The sequence below is a fragment of the Anarrhichthys ocellatus genome, unplaced genomic scaffold, assembly GCF_004355925.1.
Source record: "Anarrhichthys ocellatus isolate YVR2014 unplaced genomic scaffold, GSC_Weel_1.0 scaffold1920, whole genome shotgun sequence".
Classification (NCBI taxonomy): domain Eukaryota; kingdom Metazoa; phylum Chordata; class Actinopteri; order Perciformes; family Anarhichadidae; genus Anarrhichthys; species Anarrhichthys ocellatus.
The window spans coordinates 1-9,305 of record NW_022281894.1 but is presented as its reverse complement, the minus strand read 5'-3'; the positions used below and the strand labels follow the sequence as shown (position 1 = coordinate 9,305).

Here is a 9,305-nt window from a genome sequence, read left to right as displayed (position 1 = left end):
TCAGGCCTGGGTGTGGCTAGAGAAATTGAACTCAGCTTTCCAAAGATTTGATAAACCACAGTTAATTTATGTTTTAACAGGGGGGGGGCGGCAATCACTTTTTCACACAGGGCCATGTAGGTTTGGATTTTTTTCCCCTTAATAATAAAAACCTTCATTTAAAAACTGCATTTTGTGTTTACTTGTGTTATCTTTGTCTAATATTCAAATTTGTTTGATGATCTGAAACATTTAAGTGTGACAAACATGCAAAAAAATAAGAAATCAGGAAGACACTTTTCACACAACTGTACATACATACATATATATATATATATATATATATATATATAAAATCACAATAAAGCATGTTTGGTATGGTGTGCATGGTAATCCAATAAATACATATTCTATATGAAGTAACCGGGTGGTAAAGGGTATATTTGTTCATTCAGTCACCGGTGAAGATGCTGTTTGGATCGCTGATGAACTTTTTAACGTTTTGCGAAACTCACAATGTTCCGTGTCTCCACACCGAGACACTTGAGCAGAGTCCTGTTGGTGTGGGAGCCTCCCCACTGAAACCGGAGGCCGACTGCATCATGGAGGTCCTGATGAGGCCGAATCCTGAGAAATTCAGAAGGAAGGAGAGAAAACTGCTGTTTACATATCCACCATCATCACCATCATCTTCATCAACCAGCATCACCAGGGAGGCACCCTCACCACTGAGATCTTGGGCTCAGGTGTTCAAGTACCTCCTCCTCCTCCTCTTCTTCTTCCTCCTCCTCGCTCTCAGAGAGGAGTCGGCCGTGAAGTAGAGCATTGAGGTTCAGCACCTCCTCCTCTTCTTCATCAGCGGGGACCTCTACCTCCGGAAAACTGGCCATGAGAAGCTGCTGGACACGGCAGGAGAGTGACGCCTAGCCAGAGAAAAAAAAAGGGAGACGGTTCATTTAAAAAACATCAAATATCCATAATGATCTTTTGATCGACTTTAAGCTTTTATTTTATTGCCTGTGAAGTATTTAGAACGTTTGTCTGGCATGTTATAAATAAACAGACTACATAATGACCCATAATCCAGGACAAGCCCTTAAAAATACATTTTCTTCTGGCCAATAAGAATTAAGTATCATCATAAAGAGCCTCCCACCTGACAGCTGTTCCTCCTGGAAACCCCGTGTTTCCCATCCCGGTCCTGCTCCTCCTCAGCGGTCTGCAGGCTGCTGACTTGCTCTCTGGACCGGGTCCAGGTTTTCTCCTCCTCCAGAGCCCTCTGGTCCTTGAACTCCGCCCACGACCCCTCTCCCTCCTCCTGCGTGGGCGCCGAGCAGAAATCAGCAAAGCTGTCGCTGGGCGGGAGGTTTCCCAGACTCTGCACCGCTGCATTGGCCGTTTGGAGACACTCGTGGTCTTTGACGTCTGAACATGTGCCGTCTGTGTGTGTTCCAGGTCGAGACTGGCTGGAGGTAGCACGAGTTTCCTGAGTAGCAGATTGGTCGCAGTAATGAAAACCCTTCTCTGCCTCGAACCGAAAGACATTGGCCACGCTGTCGTTGACAGGGAAGTCAGAATAGTCTTCATCATCAGTCTGGTCCCAGTCAGTTTGGTCCTCGTGTGAAACTAGAGATGAAACATTTGGTTCCACGTCCGCAGAAGGACACTCGAATGACAAATCATCAGAGGAAGACGCCAGGTCCTCTGAAGCAGACCCGTACACACCGAATGTTTGAGGGACAGTAGAGACGCTCTTTTCATCCGACTCTCCATCCTTCTGCGTCTCTGCGGTTTGTAAAGAATTTAAACTATACCTCCTTTCATTCTGACCATCCCCAGACTTGCTGAACTCCTCCTCTCCCCCAGAATGAGGCTCTTCGGGTGGAAAATCCAAAGCTGCTGCAGCTTCCTGAGACTGACGGCGGTCCTGAGATGGTTGCACGAGTGCTGCATCTCTTTTCTCACAGTGCTCGACCTTAGTGCAAACATTTCCTTCTGCCTCGTGAGCACAATGAGATCTCGGCTCAGAGTCCAACACAACCTCCTGTCCTGGATCGCCGATTTGTCCACCAGAGCTGCTGCTGGTTTTGTGTTCCAGTCGGACATCCCACCGCCCTCTGCTCCCCGTGGGAGTGAAGCCGCAGCACCAGGGATGAGCCGCCTGCTCTGTAAACACAGTGAAATCAGCAAACCCGGTTTCCTCGCTGGGATAGCGTGCTCCCACTGCAGAGGCCGTGTGGGTCCCAGAGCTGGGGTCTCCTTCAAAGTACCCATTCGTGAGGCGCACACGTGATCCTACATTACAATCCTGCCGCTCCACGCGTCTCTGGTCCACAGCGGATGTGGGTTGGAATTGTTCCACTGGGCGATTAAAGCTACAGTTAGGTTGATGTGTGGCTGCTGGCTTTATGTTGGGACGAGGTTGTCTGAGGCTGGATGCTGAATCAGTCGAATCAGCGTAGACAGGATGAGAGCAGGACACCACGACGGAGAACCCCCCAAACTCCCCGAACTCCTCGTCCTCTGATCCCGCCTCCTCGTCGTCCAGTGGAGGTGGGGAGGAGGAGTGGAAGGGCATGACGACTGGCTCCATGGGTTCTCCTAGCAGGACCTGAGGGCCTCATGCACCTGAGGGAAGAAAGAGCAGGAAGAGGAGCATCATGGACAACAGAGAATCAGAGAAAATGTTCCAGTAAGGACCCATTTCTCTTCAAACATATTTCCTCGTTTCCTCCAATCCGCATGTAGAAAGAAGTGTCCTTCGGCAAGACGCTGAACCCCAAAATTACTCCCGAATGCTGTGCGAGTTTGAATTAGTTTAGGGTCTCGATAGCTGATGCCTCTGTACACCCTCAAGACCGCCTCGATTGACATATTGACAAAATCTGAATTTAATAGATCTATTGCACAAATCCAAAGGTTCCCACTTTATCTTTTCGTGTCTCTTAAAATCGTGTTAAATATTTCCATCTCTTTGAGGTATTACCAGCTCTTCTGGTGCTGATCCTGGAGTGGAATAAAAAGCCTCAGTGCTGACAGCCTTCAGTAAACTGATACAGGAAACATTATCCGCTGCTTTGAGCCTCTTGGATGAACAGTTTCAGAGTCCTGCGTCTGTAATAATCCTCCAACATAAACACACCACAACGGCTTCCTTTAGGTGGGAAAGAAACACAACTACAAACGTTTAATTAGTATCCTTAATATATATGATATATAACGTTATATATTTTTAAGTAGCATGCTTAATGTCTGTTGTGTACACACACACACACATTTAATATTATATATACATTTAATAGGCATCCTTGATGTGTTATAAAACTACATAATTATTTGGCTTTTTGAATTAATTAAAGCAGAAACAAACAGCGAGGTTTTTTTCTTTCTTCTTCGTGGGCAGACAGGTGTCAGCTGAACGTTAAGCTGTTAATTAATTTAAACGCTCGCTACAGAGGAGGCGGGTTTATGTAAAAGATAAGCTAGTTGTGGATAATTAAAAATGATACGTTGGGTTTAATTAAAGTAAGGTGTGAAAACCTACCGTTACATTTAAACCGCGTTACACCAACTGATTAGCTTACAGAAGCACCTGCTAGCTAGTGTAGCTAGCTTAACCGTCCAAAAGCAGACGTTGACATGCTATTTAAACGGAGCTAACAGCTAGCTAGGTATACAAACGGCCATCTTTTTTTTAATTTCAATTACCAACACTCATTCACTTTGCCTTCTCGTTACTTCTTCTTCGTCTATCTCTTGCGCCACAGCTCCGGCTCTCCATCCTCTGGCTTCATTCTCCGTTAAGTATTAACAGAGATATGTAAATTAAGTAATGATGTCTCACTATGTCAACGTTTCCAGGTGATGAAATTACTCATCGGGGGAAAAAAAGGAGTTTGGAAAACACAACGGGTACATTTCTTTTTTTCTGACCAGGAACTGACTCCTCTTCAAAATAGACGATCTTTGATTGAAACCACAATATCACCCCCTGCTGGAGAGACTTCGTCCTACACCTCTTCTTTTTTTTTTAACAACATATGCTACTTCTTCATGCAGTAACGGAAAGAAATTAAGTGCATCTACTCAAGTTGAGTATTTCTATTACTTTACACTTCTACTGCTACATTTCAGAGGGAAATATAATACTTTTTTAAACTGGAGTTAGTTCATTTAAAGTTAAATTACCATTGGATTTTACGCTATATTTGAATATTTTCTCTGCTTTACCTTGACAAACAAAACACATGATCAATTTATAAAGTATAAGCGTCAGTAATTATATACTATAGGTTATAATATCACTCTGAAAGGGACCAGTTGGCCAAGAAAGTACTTTTGCTTTAATACTTTAAGTGCAGTTTGCCGTTTATACTTTTACTTGAAATATTGATCATAAGACTCATCTTTAACAGAGTATTTTTTTACAGAGCAGTATTGCTAATTTTAAAAGATATGAGTAGTTCTTCCAGCCACTTTTTCACAGTTATGCTTTTTATAGTAGTAGAAGCGGTGCATTATTTAGTCAAATACGTAAAAGTAATGTGATCATGACGTGTTTCCTACAACTCTGTGGCTCATTTCAGTGGAAGATAAAATGTCTGTAATATCTGTCAATAAGTATCACAAACAGTTCTTTATCATTATAAACAAAATGTGTATTTCATGAACAGAGAAGTGCAAGATGACCATGAGCAGTAACGGGAATAAAAACGGGAAAGACTTGAAGTGGTCCCAGGATGAAATTAAGCTTTTTTTAGCACAAGCAATTCAATAAAACACCTCAAGAACCAACACAATGCAGAGGTCAAGGAGTTTAAAAGTGTGAAAAAGCAACAGCAGACAGCTGGAGAAGGGAGGGAGAATGTCCAAGTGTCAAAATAACAGACTCTTTTACTGAGTACACTGCTCCTAGTGACTATATTATACAGGGTTTTGTCATCTTCTCAGTGTTCTGGAGCTGAAATATGAGATTCTTTTTATCAGCGTTGACTTATTTTTCACATACTTCGTCCCAATACAGCAAACTGTATTTCACACACTCCTTTAACCCTTTGATACACAACATGGGTCACCCAACGGGAGTTTTAATTGTAATATCTTTGCAATAAATTTATTTCATCATTCAGAATTTCAGAAATTCCTCAATTAACTAGTTTCTGATCATCACAAATTCTTGTTTTCGTTTGTCCTTTTTGAATAAAAAAACATTTTTGCATCACTACTCTTCTAAGGCACAACATGGGTCAAAAATGACCCGTATTCATTTTATGTGTTATTTCATTCACGGCTGTGTTTCTTTGCTATATCTTTTAAAATCTATTAATTTAATCATTTAATATTAGAAAGTATTCATTCAAATATCTTGTTTTTGATTACCATAAATCATTATTTTCATTTTCTGTCTTCATTTTTGAACTAAAATAGTTTTTGTATTACATCAAGTTTACACACATGGGTCAAAAATGACCCATGTGTGTAAGTGTGATAAAATATTTAAAAAACAGACAATGATTTTGTTAAAAATTATTATTTTAGCAGTGAATTTGGACCAAATAATTACACACTTAATATTTGAAATGTTTACTTTCTCACACATAACATACAACCGATAACACTGATATTGAACTGTGGTAAATGTATAAAATGAATAAATAAAAGAAAACTGATTCAATAAACTCATATGGGTACAGTGCAAATTGCCATCTTAGGGCATACATGCCTCACAAATGACAATCACATGTTTGTGCTCCTTGCACACAGGGCTGGTGCACTTTGAACACCAGCTGCTGGCTTTTCTGTCTTTGACAGCTGGGCAGAACTTGCACCTCTTCCTCTTCACTTGGCCCTCCTGTCTGATGTCCTTATGTGGCTGGGTGGTGGCAGCGTTTATCTTTTTTAACCCACATCTTCCCATCGCCTCTATAATAAAAAAATATTTTAGTTCATAAATTAAGAAAGGAAAAGCTAAAATAAGGATGTGTGGTAATCAAAAACAAGATATTTAATGAATACTTTGAATATTAAATGATGAAATATATTGATTTCCAAAAATATAGCAAATAAACCCTCAGCCGTGCATGAAATAACATTGTAGGTCAATACGTGTAATTTTTGACACATGTTGGGCCTTAGTAGGGGTTTGCATAGCTTGTGTATCAAAGGGTTAAAACACTAAATAATTGTTGTAAATGTTAATAGTTTCTCTTGTTGAGCCTCCACACTAGTTATTGGTTCCAGACCTCTGAGTCACAGCCTACATTTTTAGATTGAAATACTTAGAAACAAAGAATAAATTAAGTTAAAACTGATTCAGTCTGATGATCAAGTCAACCAAACCGCGTCATGTTTCCCAGCTTCGTGGACTCGCAGCTTTGAAGCCGAGTAGAACGTTTTGCCGCAAAGCGAGCAGCAGCAGGACTTCCTCCCCCTGAGGCTCTTCTTACCGCAGGTTTTGAGATGATTGCTGCGGGCGACCATTTTGCCGCACGACCTGCAAAAGTACGGCTTCTCCCCCGTGTGCATCCTCAGGTGCACGTTGAGATTGGAGCTTTGAGCGAAGGATCGCGTGCAGAAGGAACACCTGTACGGCTTCTCGCCCGTGTGGATCCTCAGGTGCGCCACCAGATGGGCCCTGCAGGCGAACTGCTTGTCGCAGTCGGAGCACTTGAAGGCCTTCGCGTTGGCGTGGATCTTGTCGGTGTGCGCGCTCAGATCAGAGTCCCCGTTGAAGCACATGCCGCAGAACTGGCAAAACTTTTTGTCCATCTGGGCTGGTTCCTGCTCCTTATGAATAAACGCTGAGTCAATGCAATTCACACCACAAGAACCTGAGCTTCCGTTCCATTCTTCATCCTCGTTCACTGTCACAGTTATGGTGCTGAAAGATGGGAACAGCTGGAAGTCCGTCCGAGCATCGGATTCAGGAAGTCTGACTTCTAAATCCTTGTAAGAATCCTCCAGAACGTCTGGAATGATGCTCTGATCCACCTGCTGACAAGGAGACAATGAACCATCTCTTCCGAACCATTCATCGTCGATTCTTTCGTTCACGCTCACGGGTTCATCCGTGGAAGATGGGAGCAGCTCACAGTTGGTGTCTGGTTCTGATTTAGGAAGTCTGACTTCAGCCTCGTCTGGTCTGATGCACCGATCCACCTGCTCCTCTTTGACCCGCTGACAGTCACGGGCCTCGCTGTCCTCCACATCGGTAAACCGGTCTGGTTGCTGCGAAGGTAAAATCTCCTCAGAGACCGACTGGGTGTCTAAAAGACAGAGAAGCCACATGATACAATGTTAAAAAAAAAAAAAAAAAAAAAAGCATTCTCCTCTTAGCTGCAGTACAACCTGGTGTTTAAATAGACGTTTAACAGAATCACATACAAAGAAATTGATTTTGCATCTCTCTTAATGTACTTAAACAGAAATAACAGCGAGGGACAAAGACAACAAAGCTGGACACGTTTCATGTAATGGTCCAACACAAAATACTCAGAATTGATGACTGCTCTAAGCCCCTAAATAAGATGTGGTGCTACCAACATGATTAGTTAAATAAAGTCCACCTGTGTGCAAGCTAAGTGTCACGTGATCCCAGTACAAACACCTGTTCTGAAAGGCCCAGAGTCTGCAACACCATGAAGACCTCTAAACAGGTCAGGCAACACAAAGATAACTATGGAAGCCCATTTCCACCAGCAAAAAAAAAAAAAGTCACACAAAAAAAATAATTCTAATTATTATTATTTTTTTGCTGGCGGAAAAAAAGTTTAAAAAAAATACTGTTTTTTTTTTTTTTTTCCCAACCGGCATCCATCTGTAACCATAACACTGACCAGATGTTTCCAGTTGCTATAGAAAGTCTAAATGATGAGTCATAGAAGCAGCTCTTCATAGGTTACCCTACATTTGACATATAAATGGATTGTGAGTACATTGAAGACTTCTTTAAACGTGGCTTCACAACAGATGAAATACTTAAATTGCTTGATGTTTCACATGGATTGTACTGAGCAAACCACCCTTGAATAGACTTTAAGCAAGAAGCAGCTCTGGAGTATAAAGAATAAAACCAATGTGGCTGAGGTGAAGACCTTCTGTAAACAGCAACTGGAACTTTTTTTTTTGCTGGCAGAAAAAAAGTTAAAAAAAATGTTTTTGTTATTATAATAATCATTTTTTTTTTTTTTAAATTGTTTTACTTTTAACCGGTGGATTGCTCCCTCCAGGTGGGGACGGAGTGCCTACCTCAAGCGAAGGAGTTCAAGTATCTCGGGGTCTTGTTCACGAGTGAGGGTAAGATGGAGCGGGAGATCGACAGACGGATCGGTGCGGCTGCAGCAGTAAAGCAGGCGCTGCACCGGACCGTCTTGGTGAAGAGGGAGCTGAGCCGGAAGGCAAAGCTCTCAATTTACCACTCGGTCTACGTTCCTACCCTCACCTATGGTCACGAACTCTGGGTCGTGACCGAAAGGACAAGGTCGCGGCTACAAGCGGCCGAAATGAGTTTCCTCCGTAGGGTGGCCGGGCTCAGCCTTAGAGATAGGGTAAGGAGCTCGGTCATCAGGAGGGAGCTTGGAGTAGAGCCGCTACTCCTTCGCGTCGAAAGGAGTCAGCTGAGGTGGTTCGGGCATCTAATTAGGATGCCTCCTGGACGCCTCCCACTGGAGGTTTTCCAGGCACGTCCAACTGGGAAGAGACCCCGGGGAAGACCTAGAACACGCTGGAGAGATTACATCTCCCAGCTGGCCTGGGAACGCCTCGGGATCCCCCAGAATGAGCTGGAACATGTTGCCGGTGAGAGGGAGGTCTGGGTCGGCCTGCTTGACCTGCTGCCACCGCGACCCGACCCCGGATAAGCGGTGGAAAATGGATGGATGGATGGATGTTTTACTTTTTTTGGGCCAGCAAAAAAAAATTAAATCTTTTTTTTTTTTTTTTTTCCAGGGGGTGGATTTCCTTTTTTTGTTACCTTTTTTTTTTTTGGCTGGCGGAAATGGGCTTCCATAGGATGAGAGCTAATATCTGCATGTAAAAAAGCCATTGATAAAAAATAAAAAAGACCTGACCTGTTTAGAGGTCTTCATGGTGTTGCAGACTCTGGGCCTTTCAGAACAGGTGTTTATACTTAGATCACGTGACACTTAGCTTTGCACACAGGTGGACTTTACTTAACTAATTATGTGACTTCTGATAGTAATTTGGTAGCACCACATCTTATTTAAGAGCTCCATAGTAAAGAGGGTGAATACAAATGCACGCACAAAAATATAAAAAACATAATAAAAGAAATATATAAAAAATATAAATAAAAAATATAATAAAAG

General features: G+C 42.4%; 1 protein-coding gene across 5 annotated transcripts; it reads right to left on the bottom strand.

The window, feature by feature from the left end:
* Window positions 1-408: 408 nt before the first annotated feature.
* Window positions 409-6,500, bottom strand: LOC116377983 (aftiphilin-like). 5 transcript variants are annotated; one of them, XM_031839766.1, is made up of 4 exons: window positions 6,426-6,500; window positions 1,136-2,607; window positions 706-902; window positions 409-606 (listed from the first exon to the last, which is right to left on the bottom strand). In XM_031839766.1, exons 2-4 carry the CDS (start codon window positions 2,570-2,572, stop codon window positions 474-476), a joined length of 1,767 nt encoding a protein of 588 aa, XP_031695626.1. In that variant the 5' UTR covers window positions 2,573-2,607; window positions 6,426-6,500; the 3' UTR covers window positions 409-473. The 5 variants fall into 5 exon arrangements, with proteins under 5 accessions (XP_031695626.1, XP_031695623.1, XP_031695625.1 ...); XM_031839763.1 differs by lacking the exon at window positions 6,426-6,500 and adding an exon at window positions 2,966-4,123; XM_031839765.1 differs by lacking the exon at window positions 6,426-6,500 and adding an exon at window positions 3,524-4,123.
* Window positions 6,501-9,305: the final 2,805 nt, after the last annotated feature.